At 42.8% G+C, this 19,623-nt stretch overlaps 2 protein-coding genes across 2 annotated transcripts; both read right to left on the bottom strand.

Moving 5' to 3' along the window:
* Window positions 1-1,718: 1,718 nt before the first annotated feature.
* LOC136648383 (protocadherin alpha-5-like) lies at window positions 1,719-4,097 on the bottom strand. The gene has a single exon (XM_066624492.1). The coding sequence runs from the start codon at window positions 4,095-4,097 to the stop codon at window positions 1,719-1,721; it is 2,379 nt and encodes a 792-aa protein (XP_066480589.1).
* Window positions 4,098-11,371: 7,274 nt separating this feature from the next.
* Window positions 11,372-13,789, bottom strand: LOC136648382 (protocadherin alpha-5-like). Its single transcript, XM_066624491.1, has one exon. It carries the CDS (start codon window positions 13,787-13,789, stop codon window positions 11,372-11,374), a length of 2,418 nt encoding a protein of 805 aa, XP_066480588.1.
* Window positions 13,790-19,623: the final 5,834 nt, after the last annotated feature.

The following is a 19,623-nucleotide window of genomic DNA, read 5'->3' as shown; positions in this document are numbered from 1 at the left end:
ACCCTAGGTCAAGAGATAGGGGTGTCAAGGGTAAGAGGTTCATGCTACTTTTGAAAGTAGGGAAATCTCTCATTTCCAAGACAGGAGCAGCGTGGAGGACTTGCCCCAAACAGCAATGGCCTTTGCTATTCCTCAGAGTCAAGGGCAATGCAGCACCTTTTCTCCTCCTCCTCCTGGGGCAGGGAGGGATGGTAGGCTTCTGCTGGTTCCTATCCTAACCAGGCTTCTGCCTGGTTCCTATCATCCTCCCTCAGCTGCTTCCCACCATACTCCACATCATGAGCCTCCTGTTGCTCTTTTGGAGGCCAAGGGGCTTGGAAGACTCCACTCCTTCCTGTACTCCTTCTGAGAGGTCCTCATCCCTGAACCCCCTCAGGCTCATTTCCCCTCCCTCCCTGATGATAGCAGGGGTTGATCCCTCTCTCTCCAGCCTGCCTGCTGCATCACACAGAGAACAGAGTGGTAGCCAGAAGTTACATGGAGTGGCCACTTCTGGGCATGACATGAGCCAAGTTGTCAATGGGAGCAGTGGCAGATGCTTAGTCAGGCTTCACACAGGGTTGATGGCAGCCAAGCCAGGTGGCCCAAGCAAGGGGTCATCTCCCCCTGCGTATGCTCACTTGGAAACCCAGGAAGACCCTAGCAAGTCCAGGGCTGGATAAAACATGGTCACAAGGGATTGCCAGAATATGTTAGGGGAGAAGATAACACAGATTTGTTAAATTAATAAAATATTCGGTAGTTTAGAACAGCCCACCCAAGCAAAAGGCATTGTTGAAGTGTATTTGACAATACATTACGATCTTCTTAATTTTACTAAGAAAAACAAACTCACTGCTAAAGAATATACACAGGTTCTCAGTGACTCTTCGTATCTCCTTCACAATGCTGAACACATTTACTTGGAGCCACCATCAACATTAATAGGACAATAAATTCACTGAAAAATTACACTGATGACACAAAGGACTTAAACAGTTCCCCATAAAAAGTGAAACCTATTAATGAAAAAGGGTCTGTATTACACAGGTAGCACTATCCCAATGAGAATATTATTTCAAAATTCAGATTATTTTATAAATGTACAGACCAATTCAATGCATAAATCTTATTGGTTTCCATGAGTCTTCAAAGTAAGTAATGTAGCCTAAGAAAGTCACAATTGAAGTAATATTTAACAAAGAAGATTATTGTCTTGGGCCCAAATCTTAACCAACTTTCCTGCACTGGCATAGCTGTGCCAATGGGACGTGAGCTGCATCCTGCAGTTGGGTGTCACTCACAGAGTCCTCCTCAAAGTAAGGGAATGTTTGTTCCCTTACCTCGGAGCTGCATTGCCCTTATGTTGGTGCTGGAAAGTGGGTTAGGACTGCGCCTATAGTTTCTCAACTGTGTTGTTAACATGTCTATACAGACCTAAAGTGGTTGATCACTCATTCCCCTTCTCAAGGAAGAGCAGTTCAGAAAGGGGGTTACGGTTCTCTAACAAATAATTCTCAGCATTCTCCGAAAACGATATTTCCTAAGATCCTTGGGGGAATCCATACCAGTTATAAGTTCAGGTGTGCATATCCTGAATTGCACTTATGAAGAAAAATAACTGTAAATGAACGAAATAGGGTCAACTAAAATAATTTCACATTCAGTACTGAATTATTAGGACAAATTATTGTTCAGTGCTTCAGAAATTGCATGATTCCTGAAGAGAAAAACTAGCATCAATTACTAACCGTCGCACAGAGCAGGTCCAGCTGTTTTCCATTCTCAGCAGAAGCAGGAACATTGGGGCTGAAAACCATGAGGTCACTCTTAGCTCCGGCTTCCCCACTCACACCCGCCAGGATGTGGCTGTGGCGGTTTGAATATGACCAACTGCCCACTTCACTTGCACAAACCAATGTAGCTGTGCCAGGGCCGTACACCATTGCTTTCTTGTCCTGGCACTGGCATCGCAGGGCCACATACAAGATGATCACCAACACAAACAAGCTGGAGACTGAACAGATGGCTATGATCAAGTAGATATTGATATTGGCGTTGTCCACCAGAGGCTTTGAGCTGTCACCTGTTCTAGGAAGGCGGGCATCTGTTTTGAGAGCCTGACTACTTGTCACCAGTGATACACTCAGTGTGGCTGTTGCTGAGAGTGGAGGCTTACCATGATCTTTCACCAGAACCAACAATCGTTGGCTGCTACTCCCCTCAGCTTCATCCACAGTGCGTGTTGTACTGATCTCACCACTGTGCAGACCAACCCTCCAAAGGCTACTACTGGTTGCCTCATGCAGCTCATAGCGCAGCCATGCATTGTAGCCTGAGTCAGCATCTAAAGCATGGATCTTGCCCACCATATGTCCAGCTGCCAGAGGGACCACCAAAATAGTGGCAGCATCATCAGCTAGTGCAGATACTGCAGGTGCATTGTCATTTTCATCCACCACAAAGACTTGTACTGTCACATTGCCGCACAGGGAGGGCAGCCCAGCATCTTTAGCATTCACCTGGAACTCCAGAAGCTTCAACTCCTCATAGTCCAAGGGCTGCAAAGCATAAAGCTTCCCACTCTCTGAGTGCACTGAGATATAGCTTGATAGCGGCCAGGGCTTCTCATCCAGCCAATAGCTGACCAAGGAGTTCTCAGCTACATCTGGGTCTGACGCAGATACAGTGAAGATGTGCGCACCAGGTGGATTGTTCTCCTTCACAAAAACTGTGTAGGTGGGCTGTGCAAAAGTGGGTGCGTTGTCATTCACATCACTGATGGGCACCACCAGGCTGCTGCTGGTTGACAGCGATGGCTCGCCTTGGTCTTTGGCTATCACGATCACCCCATACTCCTCCACCCGTTCCCGATCCAAAGTCTCAGCGACCACTAATGAATAGTAGTTCTTGAACGTGGACATTAGTTTGAAGGGGAGCCCGGGAGGCCACAGGGAAGAACTTACTTGCCCATTGGCTCCAGAGTCTCTGTCTGAAACACTGATCAAGGCCACCACTGTCCCTAGTAGAGCATCCTCAGGCACTGGCACAGACACAGATGAGATTGCCACCTCTGGAACATTGTCATTCATGTCCAGCACTTCAATGACAACTTGGCAATGCCCAGACAAGGGAAGAGTGCCTTTATCTTCTGCCACAATGTGCAGATCAAATACATTAACAGCTTCAAAATCCACTCTTCCATTAACTTGTATTTCCCCTGTGTTGGAATTTATCCTAAAAACATTTTGGAAATGTAGTGGCACATGATTACTAAATGAGTAGGAGATTTCCTTATTCATCCCTGCATCTAAATCAGTGGCACTCAGTTTAATCACTAATGTCCCATTAGCTGCATTTTCCAGTAATGACACTTTGTAAACGGACTGGTTAAAAACAGGAGGGTTATCATTTGCATCCAACACATTGATCAACAGCTGGACTGTGCCTGTGAGCTCTGGTTTTCCTCCATCAGTGGCCGTGAGCAATAAATGATGCACAGGGGTCTCTTCCCTGTCCAATGGCTTTTTCAAAATAATTGCTAAGGGTTTATTGCGTTGATCAGCTGTTTGCTGCTCTACCACAAAGTATTCATTGGGCCTGAGCTTATAGGTTAGCAGAGCGTTGGTCCCCATGTCTGCATCAGATGCTCCCTCTAATGGGAATCTGGTGCCAGGTGCTGTTATAACTTCTGCTATGCTCAGGATTTGTTCACTTGCAGAGAAAAGAGGGGCATTGTCATTTATGTCTCTGATCTCCACCTCTACGTGGAAGACTCTCAGGGGTTTATCCACAATCACCTCCAGGTGAATGGCACAATCAGCATTCCTGCCACACAGCTCCTCCCTGTCTATCCGGGAATTCACAAACAAGATCCCATTCTGCACATTTACCTCAAAGTAGTCCCCACGTCCTTTGGAGACCATCCGGAACATCCGAGGCACTAGCTCTCCTACCTCCAGTCCCAGATCCTGGGCAACACGGCCCACAAAAGTGCCATGCTGAGATTCTTCCGGCACAGAATAATGGAGCTGGCCGCTCCCCATTTCCCAGGCTGTATGGAGAAGAACCAGTTGCAGCAGGCGCCTTGTCACACAATCTGTTTTCCAAGCAACCATTGTAAATGCAGATTCCAAATCCATCAGTGACTTGTCCTTTTTGTATATCCCTTTCTTTAAAGGAGTGAAGATCAAAATCCAAGGATCTCATCCAAACTGATGCTTGTTAAATCATCTGAATAGATTCCAGTAGCATTGTATTCTCTGTTTGGTACAGCGACTGTGATGTGACAGTCAGGGTTTCTAGACATGGTGAGGGAGGAGCTCTGACTTTTTAATACTCTCATATATTATCTTAGGCAACAGTGACCCCTAGTGACTGAATCTTGAAACTGAGATGCCGATGATAACATTCTATAAGTTGCTTGTTATCATTGCTCTTTCATTTTAACTGACACACTTTTACTTTCAAATGAAGTTTTTTCTCATGGGTCAGTTTATTTCACTGCTCTACACTTGACCATATCTGATATATGTGACTGCTTGTGAACTCGCAACATTCCAAACCATTGCAACAAGTAGTATGAAAGTTCTGTTAGTTATGTTAAATCTTTGAATCGCAGATCTCCATCTGATGTTGAAATGATGCCATTCTTGATGCTTTTGAAATGAATACAAATCATTTTATTTTTAAAAGCTTCAAACACAAAAGTCCATGTATATCTCAAAAGTAACGTGGCCTGTCATTCCAAACAGCAGAGGTATTCTCCTATCTCACTAAGGGCTAAACTGCATGTCATTAAACTAAATGCATAACATGACCTGATAGGGTGTTCATTTTATTTAATAAACAGCACATGGGAACCCTGAAAAACATGATGAAGCCATGGGGGAGGGAGGGAGGGAGGAGGGCTACCCCACTGTGGTTTTGAGGCTGATCAGGCCACCATCACCCCACACTTTTTTCTTCCCTAAAAATGGCACTTGGAAGATCAAAGTCAGGCAGGACCAAAGTCTGGAAGTCTCCCACGTCCTATAAACAAATAAATTTATTTATACAAATAAATAAAATTAAACCCCTACTGAACCTTGTTATATCTTTAGGTTAATGTGTAATTTGGCTTCATATTAGTTACTTCTGATGTACTGCAAACTCATTTCTTGTGGTCTGCATACTAGGGACCTGGAGAAGAGTACTTAATGCCACTTGATGAGTGTATAGGGGATCTAGTACACACTAGACATTACATAAAAGTTAACAGTCCTGACACCACAGGCTGTAACCTTGGGCAGAATGATGGCAGAGGAATGAGGTGCTTGACTCTTCCTACTCTGTCCATTTCTCTGTACAAAATCACAATCACCAAATCTGCTTTTGAACTGCAGGAATAAATATGTGGGTAACAGGATCTTTCCCTTTGCAGATGGAAACATAAATGATAAGGTATCAGATACCACTGATACAGTATCTTATAATGATTCTCTTTTGTGTTAGCACAAGAGGCACAAAAAGTATATGTAGGATTTCTCATGTTTGTAGGGACTGCGAAACATGACTTCTGATCCACCACCTTGATAATTTTTGATAAGGCTGGATATTTATCCCAGAAATAAAAATAATTAAAACTAGTTTTCTGTCCTAATTTAGTCAACATTATTCATGTTTTGGGGTAGACTGTATTTCTTATAGAAATAGGAATTGAACTGTGCCTGAAAACAAAGGCTGGGAAGATATTTGAATGGGAAATAAAATAGAAGTGCACAAAACACACACACACACACACACACACACACACACACACACACAGAGTGCCTTGCACAAATTAAGGAGACCCACAAACCCACACCCACACCTGAGACTGTTTCTTTACAACAGACATTATTTAAACTACAAAGTATTTGAAAGAACACTGTATTTTAGAATTAACTTAGGTACTGTCTTTACATAAAACTTACTCAGCCCACTTTACTGAACTGCAAACACTGCTACCTTGTAGCGAAACCTTTTCCACACTTGTAAAAGGTTACTGAGGAATCACAAAGCAACATAAAAGAAAGAAACCCATAATAGTATTCCCCTCTTCCTTTCCTAGTGTTTATTGAGAGTAGGGATCATGGGGGATGGATTAGATCAGGGGTGCTCAATAGGTGGATTGCGATCTACCGGTAGATTGCGAGGCAAAATGAGTAGATCGCGGAGTGCCGACCCCCCCCTTCAGGTGCCTCTGGGAGGAAATGCCAGGAGTAAGGCCCATTGTACTCAATGGGGCTCACTCCCAGGTAAGTGTGGCTAGGATTGCAGCCTCAGAGCCTAATCCTAGGCATGTCTACTCAGGAGTAAGTCCTGTTATACTCATTGGGGCTCAAGGTACACCAACATACATTGTACACATAAATGTTATATGTTATGATGGCGCGAACATTGTAAAAAAAACTCTGGTAGATCTCCGGGCCTTGCTGGGTTTCAAAGTAGCTCTCGAGCCAAAAAAAAGTGCGAGCACCCCTGGATTAGATTCTTAAATGTCGAACGTTGTTTCATTTCTGCTTGTCTCTGAAAGTGAGACCTTTTCAGAATGGAAGCTTGCTTTTTGCTGAAATGCTTGCTTGCTTGCTTGAGAATAATATTTTTCTCTCCAAGTCATTATGGGCCCAATCCTATCCAGTTTTCCAGTGCCGGTGCAGCTGTGCCAATGGGGCCTGCACTGCATCCAGTGGTGGGGAGGCACACAGAGGCCTCCTCAAAGTAAGGGAGCATTTCTTCCCTGACCTTGGGGCTGCATTGCAGCTGCACCAGTGCTGGAAAGTTAGATAGAATTGGATCCTATGTCTTTTAATTTTCTACCTTTTACTTTGTTAGAAATTTAAGTTTATTCCAGGCTTGCTGCTAACTTCCTGCCCAAATGGATCCAGGATGAAAAGTTCTGAAAATATTATCTGAGAGCAAAATATTAGGTCTATACAAACATTGCAAGCAAATGATAGCTAAGAAGGTGCATATTAACTTTCTACTATGGTTAGTAATTGATAGTAAGAGTCATAAAAGACAATGAACACTTTTCAGGGCAACTTCAATTTAAAAATCATAATGCAGGTACTTCCCCCCCCCCCTCTGCAGATTTGGTATCCAAAGATTCAGTTATCCACATATCTGGGGGACATGCACCCTCATGCTCATTAAAGTACCTTTGTTTCCTTTAAGAGTGCTGGAACCGTGAGTGCTTCTTCCTGAACAAGGAACATTCTTGCTTAATCGAATGTGCAGGCAACTAGCTTGCATACTAGATGGAGTCTAACAGGACATTAACAGGATAGTTCCTGCTTCCTGTTAACATTCTGTTAGTCTCCTTTTAGCATACAGGCTAGTTGCCTGCACATTCTGCTAAGCAGGAATGTTCCTTGATAAACAAGAAACACCTGTGCTTCCAATGCTACTAAACAAAAAACAAAGATACAGCAATGGGCTTGGAGGGCACAGGGGCTACTATTAAGATAGGGCTCCCCCATCTCCATGGTTTCCATATCCGGAGGAGGGGGGCAAACGGAACTGCTGAGAATATCAGGGGGCGCCTGTATAAACTGTGATAGTTTTACATTCCAATTATTCTCATGAATGGTATGTAAACGCATTCCATATGTAAATGTCAATTGCATTTGGGATATATTTCTACCCATTAGTGTATTTTTATTCACAGAAAATAAATGGCAAATGGTGCCTGGCTATATTTTGGGCATGTTGTGTAACAAAAACATTGGTGACAATGTTGTCGGCAAAGTTGCAGAACCACTAACTTGCAGATTTTTGCAAGAGATACACTTTTGGATTGGTAAAACAAGAGACTAGGCTGATATTGCCAGCATTTTTTCTATCTGATCTTAGATGGATTCTCTTTTGTATTTCCTAAGGACAACAAAAGCTGGTACTTTTAAGGTTAAACTGCCCCTCCATTTCCATTCATAAAATATTATTGTTTTGAAGAGCACCTGAAATACATTTCAACAACACTGTCATGCAGATTTGCTTAAACTGTTGTTATGGTTTGTTCTAGAAATGCTCAAGAAGTAGTAAAGCAGAGTTTTGTTCTAAAAGATGCCATGTTTTACTCTTGTCTGTGTTTATCTCAAACAAGAAACATACTGAAGTAACAACACTGTAGATATTAGGACCCTAATCCCTTTAAGACCTTGAGCTGCCAGAACTAGCATTTCAGAAGCAGAAGTTGCTTTATTGTAGGGCAAAGCTGGGCCACTGTTATGCCCTGCCAAGCCATTGCCACAAATTACATAGGCACAGTCCAGCACAGGTGTGTCAAACATAAGACCCGGGGGTCAGATGTGGCCCGCAGAAGCTTTTTATCTGGCCTTCAGGCTCTCAGCTGCTGAGCAACGCTGAGGTCTCACTGCTGAAAGGGTGACCTGCATGATAATTGTGTATTTGTGTATTTTCTTTCTGTCATTTGCAGCTAATGAGTTCCTACACAAGAACAGAGTGCTTATTTCTGGTTCTGACCTATTTAATGACATCACTTCCTGCCAAATGACACCATCACTTTCAGCCCTCAGCAGGCATAATGAATGATATTCGGTATGAAATGAGTTTGACACCCCTGGTCTAGCACCTTGTTATAATATTTATTATATTTTTTTAATTATTAATCATCATTGTGGTATATACCTTCTAGACTGACATAGATTGACACAATATAATTTAAAAATTTATTCCCAAATGCAAACTATTGGAAGGTTATTAAAAAAAAGGTACCACTCTACTCAGTCAAAAGCCTTTTCAGCATCTACAAATATTAGAGCTTGGTACTTCTTTTTCTCAATCTTACTTTTGTTAACTACATTCACAGCCTCTCTATAGAGCAGAAATATATAGCAATTAGCATGGATAATAAAGAAAAAAATTGTAAACCTGGATTAACAACAGTATTCATTTGGAAGAATCAACAAATGCTAGATCAATAAACCCTTCTTAATGATATTAACACTCCATTCCAGTTGGTTGGACTTTGTGGATTAGGTCCAGGAGGGGGACGGGTTCAGTGGCAGTGCCAATGCTAAATCATGACCTTCATCCCAGGCCTGATCAGCCTGCATGGATCAATGTGGACTTGTACCAGCAATATTGGGTCCTTATTTGACCCAAATTGATATCAGCTTCAGGTTGACCTGTTGCAGCTGCCAGGGCTTCTCCAGGGGGAGAAATGTCCCCTTACCCTGAGAAGACCTCCAGCAGCCAACAAAATCTCCCATGGGATGCAGCATAGCCCATGCTATGCATCACTGCTGCATCACCACATGGGGACTTAGGAAGGACTGAGCGATAATGCTGCCTTTTGGAGCACTGTCTACATTCCATTTACTTTTCTTTACCCATCCTTTAGGGTACCTCCTACCTTGCTTAAGGGAGAAATGAACAACATATTAAATCTTACATCCTTAGCATTGCAAATTTCTCTAGAGGAGCCTCCCGCGGTAGCACGGGAGGCGCAGGATTCGGCGATCACCCTTTTCAGTGCCGCCAAGCCTGGGTGCTCCGGGCAGCTCAGGATTGGGCTGTGACACAGTTCTAGTTTCCTTTAAAGGGCTATGCACATGCTAAGATTGTAAGCTTTTGGAACAGAGGTACAACTCTAGAGGAGAGCCCCAAAATTTAATTTCACCAACCCATCTTTGATACCTCAATTATTTTGGATATAAGCATGATGGAAATGTTTTTTTTAAGATCATAGCCAATGGAAAGTAAAACAGTACCAGTCAACTGATACCCTAAATTCAGCAATGAAAAGAACAAAGCAGGGGAAGAAAGCTGACCAATCAAAAGCACTCAGTTCTGACTTCAAAAATGAAACAACACATCCATAATAAACATTTAGATTAAATTTTACTTTCTAGAAATTTTCCTTTAGGTCATATCCAGAGTTATACTTTGATGAATGAAAGTGTGCTCTATACAGGCACTGTCTGAGAAAAGGAGTGTTCTGCTCTCACAAAGGACCCATTCCTGGAGTAGGGGGCCTTTGGTTCATGGATAGTCCTTCTGCTTACAAAAGTGTTGCTCTGGATGTGGTCTTCCATCTCTACAGAATAATAAAATAGTGCAAAACCCTGTAGTATTACACTGCAAGCATCTGAGTCTAGGTGCATTTTGTTACACCCCAGGGTGTATTTTCTGATGCAATGCTCAGAGCAGAAGTACTACCAGCCATCACTTAATTAATGTTTCATCTATGGATTTTTTAAAAAGACATATCAGTTCAGCATTGTACAGATACTGAGCTCCTCGTTCTACTGAAAAAAGCTCAAAAAAGATTGAAACTGACATGCCCAAAATATTTCCTTTACAGAAATAATTAAGAACCCAATCCTGAGGTCCGTGGCACAGCTCTGCAGTGCAGACCTCAGTTGCAAACGTGACGTAAGGCATGTTTACAGGGCTTACCGCTGGGCTCCCGCTGGAGCTAGCCCAGTGCCAACTAGCACTGGGCTAGCACCCGACAGTTGCCCAGGTTCCACAGCTCTGCAGTCCCCTGGACTGCCGGGCTGTGGAACGGGAGGTGGGGGCGTGGTTGGGGCAAGGAGGAAGCGTTCCGGGGAGGGGAAGGCGTGGCTGGAGGCGTGGGGGAGGCATGTTGGGGAAGGGAGAGGCGGATCCGTGGAGCCAAGCTCCGCAGGATCCAAGGCGCTCGGGCAGGTCTGCTCGCCCTACACAAGTGCCTTTACTTTAGCGCCGCTAAAGTGAGTAGCCCCATTGCGGGACTGCATTACTTACTTGGGGGAATGGGACAAATGTCCCCTTCTCCCAAGGAGCCTCCCACAGTAGCACTGGAGGCGCAGGGTCCGGCAGCAGCCCTCCATGGAGCCGCTGGGTCTGGGAGCTCTGGGCAGCTGAGTATTGGGCTGCTCGTCAGCCAAGGTTGTTACATAGGCATATGCCTTCATTTATCCAAAAAGCATAGACCCCTGTTCTTCTACAAAAGAGTTGAAATCCCCTTCCCATTTCTACAATATTCTCACTGGAAGTCAACCCAAGGTTATTGAGTATGAATAAAAACAATACTTTTTAAGCAGTGCAGGACCCATGTCTTTATCATGGAGGGAAGGTTAGAGGATGGTATTCATTAAAAAAAAAAATTGTGAAGTACAAGACAATGATGTACCCCAGGGGTGCTCAGACTTTCAACTTTAGGGATGCTCGACCTTTAACAAGTGTATAGAAGAGAGAATTTCAGCAGGTGCAACTTGTCATCCCACAGATGACAAGCTGCACCTGCTAAAATTATCTCTCCTACACAAGTTTAAAGGTCCAGGGTCCCTAAAGTTGAAAGTATGAGCACCCCTGATGTACCCAATACTCCAATAACAAAACAAAATTTGCAAATCACAAAGACTTACAAGTATGTCAGTCTGACGGATATTAAGGGTCTCATGTGACTCACCTCACCAGATGAATTTGGAACAAGTTCTGCTGCATTTCCTACCTCCCCATTCACTGCAAAGACAGGAACGTTGGGACTGAAAACCATGAGGTCGCTCTTCGCACCAGCTTCCCCAGCCACACCTCCCAAGATGTGGCTGTGGCGATTCGAATACGACCAGCTGCCCACTTCACTGGCACACACCAGCGTGGCTGTCCCAGGACCATACATCATTGCCTCCTTGGCCTGGCACTGGCATCGCAAGGCCACATACACAATGACGACAAGAAGGAACAGGCTGGACACTGAGCAGATGGCAATGATCAGATAAACATTGACACTCTCCACCAGAGGCTTTGGACTCCCTCCCGCTCTGGGAAGGTGGGCATCGGCCTGAACAGCCTGGGCATTTGACACAAGCGATACACTCAGTGTAGCTGTGGCTGACAACACAGGCTTACCATGGTCCTTCACCAGTACCAGGAGAGTCTTGCTGCTGCCTATAATCTCTGCTTCATCCACGGCATGTGTAGTGCTAATCTCACCACTGTAAAGTCCCACTCGCCATGGGCCACTACTTCCTTCATGCAGCTCATAGCGCAGCCATGCATTGTAGCCCGAGTCGGCATCCAAAGCACGGACCTTACCCACCATATGCCCAGCTGCCACAGGAACCACCAACAGGATGGGGGCATCCTTTGCTGGTGCAGATACTACAGGTGCGTTGTCATTTTCATCCACCACAAAGACTTGCACTGTCACATTGCCATACAAGGAGGGTAGCCCAGCATCCTTGGCACTCACTTGGAACTCCAGCAGCTTCGTCTCCTCATAGTCCAAGGGCTGCAGTGCATAGAGCTTCCCACTCTCTGATTGCACTGAGATGTAGCTTGACAGAGGCCACAGCTTCTCATCCAGCCAGTAACTGATCAGGCCATTCTCAGCCATATCTGGGTCTAAGGCAGACACAGTGAAGATGTGAGCACCTGGTGGGTTGTTTTCCTTTACAAACACTGTATAAGTGTGTTGGGCAAAAGTGGGTGCATTGTCATTCACATCACCAACAGGCACCACTAGGCTGCTACTAGCTGACAGCGATGGAGTTCCTTCATCCCGGACCATCACAACTAACACATATTCAGCCACCTGCTCCCGATCCAGGGGCTTCTCCAGCACCAGTGAGTAGTAATTCTTAAAGTTGGATATCAGCTTGAAGGGGAGCCCAGAAGGCCATATGGAACAGCTCACTTGTCCATTGGCTCCAGAGTCCCTATCTGAAACACTAATCAGGGCCACCATTGTCCCAGGTAGGGAGTCCTCCAGAACTGGCACTGACAAGGACTTTAGTGACAACTCAGGGGCATTGTCATTGATGTCTAGAATCTCTATCACAACTTTGCAATGTCCAGCTAGTGGAGGATTGCCTTTATCTTCTGCCACAACCTGAATTTCCCACAAATTAACATCTTCATAATCCAGGGGACCTGTAACCTTGATTTCACCAGTGCTCTTACTTATTTGGAAGATACGCTTAACTTTGTCAGAAACAAGGTTGCTAAAGTAATAAGCAATCTCCTTAAAAATTCCTTCATCCATATCTGTGGCATTGAGTGTAATCACGAGAGTCCCATTTGCTGCATTCTCCGGCAGCCTGATTCTGTAAACAGACTGATTGAATAATGGAGCATTATCATTTACATCCAGCACATTTATCACCAGCTGGATTGTTCCTGTGAGTTCAGGTTTGCCCCCATCTGTAGCTGTGAGTAATAAATGATGCACGGAGATATCTTCTCTGTCTAGAGGTTTTTTCAATTCAAGCCCAGCAGATTTACTGTGGTCTTCATTCGTTACTATATTCAGCTTGAAATAATCACTTGGACTGATCTTGTATGCTAACAGAGCATTGGTGCCAATATCTGCATCAGAGGCACTTTCTAGTGGGAAAGGAGAATGTGGCAATCGTGATTCTGCAATAACTAATTTTTGCTCACTGACAGAGAAAACAGGAGCATTGTCATTTATGTCTGCAATCTCCACTTCCACATGGAAGACCTTTAAGGGTTTATCGATGATCACCTCCAGATGAACGGAGCACAAAGGGCTCTTGGCACACAGCTCCTCCCTGTCTATTCGAGAATTAACGAACAAAATCCCATTCTGAACATTTACCCTGAAATACTCCCCATGGCCTTGGGATTCCATCCGGAAAAGCCGAGGCACCAGCTCACTCACCTCCAGTCCCAGATCCTGGGCAATGCGGCCCACGAAGGTGCCATGCTGGGATTCCTCTGGCACAGAATAATGGAGCTGGCCGCTCCCCACCTTCCAGGCTGTGTGGAGAAGAACCAGTTGCAGCAGCCGCCTCCTCACCAAGGAGACTATCCACATAATAACCATGAAGATGTAAAATTAGGATGCTTCTAAACTCTTTCCTTCAGCTAATGCAGATAGTCTCAGGAACACCAGGAAGTTGTATCCATGACAAATCTCTCTGGATGTTATCATCACATATGGATGCCTTCCGACATTTTTTTCTAAAGCATTTTTACGAGGTGACCAGAGAAAGCTGCCTTTTGAGGTTTCCAAGAAGATTATTTAGGCAATTGCGACACCCTGTGACTGACTCTGTTAAGTGCAGACAAAACCATGTTTCCACTTTTTGCTTGCTCTTTCAATGTTTGACATGGTTTCCTTTCAAGAATATAAGTTAATAGCACTGATAACTTCAGGTGAATAGAAGACCCCAAGAATCTACAGGAAAGAATTCAGTGTACCTTTATACATTATATATGTGATGGATTTTCCTCTTCATTTTTATTATACTAAATTTTAGGAGTGTGTTTATTAAATAGCTCTCATAAAACACAAAGCAACTAACATGTGGCTGATAACAGATTTACTGATTTACTAGTCAGATTTAAATCAGGTTGCCAATTTACTAGTAAACTGATGTTTTACCAATTTTTATTTTATTCAGTAGTTTTCCTCACAGTAACTTCTAACTTTTTAGGAAGAGGGTTTTTTCAAGAAAAAAGAATTGTTTTCATTCAAGAAAAATGAATTGCTTCTGATTCAGATTTCTTTTCAGAGGTTTTTTCAACTATTAACGTAGGCTGTCACCTAGAGCCAATTAAACAGGAGCACATAAGGAAAAATATAAATGCCAGTATAGTGGTTAGAATGTCACATTAGGATCAAAAAGACCGCAATTCAAATCCCACACAGCCATGGAACTCAGCAGTCACACTAACCTACTTCAAAAGGTCATATTGAGGATAAATGAATGAAGACTGTGTATTCTGCTCTGAAGTCCTTGGAGGAAGAATGAAATAAAAATATAATTAATAAATAATTCTGGGGATTGAGCAGCTTCCCTGGCATGGAGTGCATTCAGAGCTGTGCAACAGATGTGAACCAGATCTCAGGTGTCTGGCGTTTTCTGTACCTCAATTATTTCTAGTAGTGCTGGAGAAGGTGACACCAGTACATTGCAGTTTAATGATGCTGCCAAGTGTTTGTTTCTGTCAATTAAAATGATGCTTTTTATATTTTATGCTTTTATTTACATTGCGTTAATTTCACAAAAAAATAGTATTTACATAATAGTTAGTGGATTACAACCTAAACCTATTGTTTTCCACTGTAGATTCCACTGTATTATCTTCCACTGATCATTCTTTCAGTACTTTTAAATTACAATACCTCATACCTCCACCATATATTTAAAAAAAAAAAGTGTGGCAATAGGTTGATGAAACTTACCCTCTAGAACAGTGATTCTCACACATTTAGCCACTTTTTAGAATGAGAATCTGTCAGGACCCACCAGAAGTGATGTCATGGCTAGAAGTGACATCATCAAGCAGGAAAATTTTTAATAATCCCAGGCTGGAATCCTACCCACACTTACCCAGGAGTAAGAGCCCAATCCTATCCAATTTTCCAGCCCCGATGCAACCACAATGCAGCCCCATGGTAAGGGAACAAATGTTCCCGTACCTTAAGGATACCTCTGTGACTGCTGCCCCACTACAAGATGCAGTGCATGCCCCATTAGCACAGTTGCACCGGCACTGGAATATTGGATAGGATTGCGCCCTAAGTCCCATTGACTATATTAAAAGAATATACATAGTAGCTTGTTCAAAGTACAGGTCTGTAACATTTCCCCAAATGCAGTCACATACCATGGTAGCATCAATTCTAATATATTAAAAACAAAATATGGAAATGAATGGGGACCCACATGAAATTGGCTCATGACCCACCTAGTGGGTCCCAACCCACAGTTTGAGAAACACTGTTCTAGAAAATAAAACTGCTCTGATATATCATAACATCAGCAAGCATCACTTTGTATGGAGTTGTCTTCAAATTTAAACATTAAAGTAAGAATGGACAGATCGAGACCAGGGACTGAAAAAGACGAGGTATTCCCTTCCAGGCAAAAGTTCTTCAGCCACCTCTGGTGGCAGCCTCCTTACAAAAGGGAGCATTGAGAGAAAGAATCCAAGACAGCTCTTTCCCAAGGGAACAATAGGCAGGCCATAGGAAAAGTGCTTGCCTGTGTACATGTTCTGTACATCTCATCATATGCAAACACACTTTTCACATTATTTGTCCTATTCATGTGTACAGTTAGCAAATTGCTGGTGTAGTAATCCTATATGCGCATGCATCAACTCATGTGGTAAATGTGCTTATTTATATGTGAAGTGATTCATACAGAATAATTCTGGAGGTGGCGCTTTACCCATGGGTGCCATTAACATGTCTATTTTGTCTCTACTATTGCCAATTTTCCATCAATAATGAAAGGTTTAACTTGTCTGCCCATTTTTCTTAGACTTGTCAGTGAACAGGTCTAAGATGAAGTCAAATATTTAATACTTATATTCGATAATAAACTTTTTGTTTCATAGGAATTTTCTGAGTTTCTCAAAATCCATTTGGGGCCCAATCCTATCCAGATTTCCAGCACTGATGCAGCCCCAAAATAAGGAAATCAATGTTCCCCTACCTTGAGGAGATCTCTGATACCCCCCACCACAAGATGCAGTGCACACCCCGTTGGCACAGCTACACCTGTGCTGGAAATTTGGATAGAATTTGGCCCTTGATCTCTTAATTCAGGGTTTCTTAACCTTTTTATGATTACAGACCCCAATGGATTGCCCAATATGTCCTCATAACACCTTTGCCAGACTGTCAAAATCATCATCATCCCCAGTTCTGTTAGGTACCAGTACTACAAAAGACGTCAATGGCTTGATTTTACTTTATATATGAATACCTAGGAACATAAAGCCTCATTCTGTATCGATAATGGTGATAGTTAATAATGTAATCTAACAATAATGTGTGCAAATTCACGTTGATCCATGCAGGCGGATGAGGTCTGGAAAAGAGGTCAAGATTCTGACAATCCCACTCCCCTCTTAGGTCCAATACTTTCAACCTGTATTTTAATCTGAACCTGATAATAATTCCCCTCCTACCATCCCATTCCTCCATTCTCCCAGTGATATTCACAACCCTCCATCTTCCTTCCCTCCCACCCCACTTATAATGCTTTGTACTTCCTGAGTTAAGAGGGTCAATAACTGAAACAACAGCATAACCAACAAGTAACTTTGTAAATTTTGTATTTACTTTGTTCTTGTACTCATTCCTTGTACATCACCCTTGTATTAGTACAGTTTGAAGGCACTGGGCATGTTTAGTTTGGAAAAGAGACAGCTAAAAAGTGACATGATAACTATCTGAGGTGGTCATGCGGAAGACGGAGCAGATTTGTTCATGGTTGCTCCAGAGTTTAGAAGTAGGATAAATAGGCTTAAATTACAGAAAAGGAGATAAAACTTTTATGAAGAACTTCCTGATGGTAAGATCTGTTGGAACAGTTTGCTTCAGAAGGTGGTAGACTTTCCATGGCAGGAGGCCTTAAGCAGTGGATAACCATCTGTCAAGATTGCTGTAGCTGTGGCATGCTTGCCTTGGCAGGAGCTGGACCGATCTTGTAGATTCCTTCCAACTCTACAATTCTATGATCCCAGCACATTTTGGGAAAGAGTGGATAACCCTGTCTGGTGATTCCACTCTCCAGTGATTAAAAGGGCTCAGAATACATTCTATTTGTCATAATCCTGGCAGTTACATATTCTGTATTATTGTCTAATGGCCCAATCATATTGGGTCTTGCCGCCAGTGGAACATGCATTCCGCTGATTGCAACAGCCAAAAAAACAGCCATAAAGCACACTCTGGCAGCATGCCAGAGCATTGGCAGGAAGCCTGGAGCCTTTCTGCATACGTCAATGGAGTGTCAGCCACCTGCTGAGGAAGATAAGGTGGCAGGGGAGACAGAGAGGGGGCAGGACGGATGGAATGGGGGTAAAACTAGGCAGAGAAGAGGAGGAATGGGGCAGGGAGACTGCAAGAGGGGGTGGACCCAGCAGTGATGGCACACGCTGGATCCTATCCTCTCCAGCAGCAATCTCCTAGCCGCCTTTTTCTTTTTGGACTCTTCTTGTTTGAGACCCACTGAGAAGGCTTACAGAGGGGAAGGGTGGTTTAAATCCGTTTCCATTCTGAGGCCTCTCATTCTGCCCCCCACCGTCGCTAGATATAGTGCACGCTGTTTCAGCATGGCTGCACCGGTGGGGGAGGATAGGACTGGGCTGTAAATGTTTTCTCTAGCTCAAACTAAGAACTGCTCTAAAAAAGGCCATTCTAATCTATCAAAGGCCTTCTGAATACCAGCTAACATCAAAGTGGTTTGCACTGCTTCTCATTTTTGTTTTGCATTAATAATGATTCTTCAAATAGCATCAAATAAGCAATCACATTTACTAAATCAAGTCTGATCAAAATCTATACAAGAATGTAAACAGCTACCAAGAGAAGCCTTTAAGGATGTCAGGATCCTATACAGCAGTCTGCACTAAAAAGAAATGGATAAGAATCTTAGAAGGTAAGATGTGTTTCTTTGTTTATGTATAGCTTTCAATTATACATTATTCCAAGTATCAAAATCTTTTGTACAGTCATTACAGACTTCAGTGAGCACAGGTAAGGGAATTATCATTTTTTAAAGAAATTTTGTGGTAATCCTTCTAGATCAGGAAATTTATTAATATTCAACCCTTTAATAGTCTCTGTCACTATGGTAGTTTAACTTGCTAATCTAATAATTTCACAGCACAATCCTAAACATGTTTACTCAGAAGTTCCATTGTATTCAGTAGAGCTTACTCTCAGGTAAGCATGCACAGAACTGGAGTATAGACAATGCTGCCCACTTTCCTTCTCCCTCTTGCAGCAAGCTAATCATCTTGCCCCACCTCCATCCTGTCCCACCCACCACAAGACACAACCCCATCACTGGCAGCAGAGCAATTATTTGCAAATAGAAAATACAAAATTGATAAAGCAATACATGATTACATAAGTATCCAAAAGTCATGATATCATGGAAATGAACAGGTTCATTTATAATTAGTTAAAGAACTGGAAACAGTGTAAGAATAAATAGGCAATTTTTCCTGTGAAGTAAAATTGGAAGTGAGATTCTCAGATGATCTGCATTGGGACCAGTAGTTTTTGAATTCATAAATTATTTGGAGTTGGTGTAAACTGCAAGATGGACAAGTTTGCAGATGTCCAAACTATTCAGGGTGGTAAATAGCAAAGAAGATCCAAAAGGACCTCTCCAAAACAAACGCACATACATATAAGTTTCTAATTGCAGTAGTTAGTAAAGCATTTATATATTTTCAATTATTTTGGAAGTGAACCATATGCTTTAATTTTGGGAAGGATGAAGACAGCAATCAGTGATTTTGCAATACATACCCCAAATTCTGATATTCAAAAGTTTTTGCCTGTAACTTCAACAGTAATCTTCAGTCATGAAATATATAATTTACGATGGCTACAATTATGTATGATAAAATACATAATGTTCTGCCAAGCTGTTCTGCCTTATTGCCCCCCCTACAGTATGTATTATATATAGTCAGTAGTCTAGTAGCCTGTAAATGTGTTGTCACTGACCTAAGGCTGCAATCCTATGCATATTTAAACAATAGTAAGCTCCACTGCAGACAGTGAAATTTACTTCTAAATGTGTACAGAATTGCACTGTTCGTTTTTATTTTAGTCACAAGGAAAAATCTTTGTTTCAATAAAAATAATGGTTAAAAAAAACACCAAAATGTTTC

Source organism: Tiliqua scincoides, chromosome 4 (genome assembly GCF_035046505.1).
Source record: "Tiliqua scincoides isolate rTilSci1 chromosome 4, rTilSci1.hap2, whole genome shotgun sequence".
Lineage (NCBI taxonomy): Eukaryota > Metazoa > Chordata > Lepidosauria > Squamata > Scincidae > Tiliqua > Tiliqua scincoides.
The sequence above is the reverse complement of the archived record's forward strand: the minus strand, read 5'-3'. Positions and strand labels throughout refer to the sequence as shown.

Coding starts and splice junctions, on each gene's coding strand:
- LOC136648383 (XM_066624492.1), bottom strand. CDS start 4,097: ATGGTTGCTTGGAAAACAGATTGTGTGACAAGGCGCCTGCTGCAACTG.
- LOC136648382 (XM_066624491.1), bottom strand. CDS start 13,789: ATGTGGATAGTCTCCTTGGTGAGGAGGCGGCTGCTGCAACTGGTTCTT.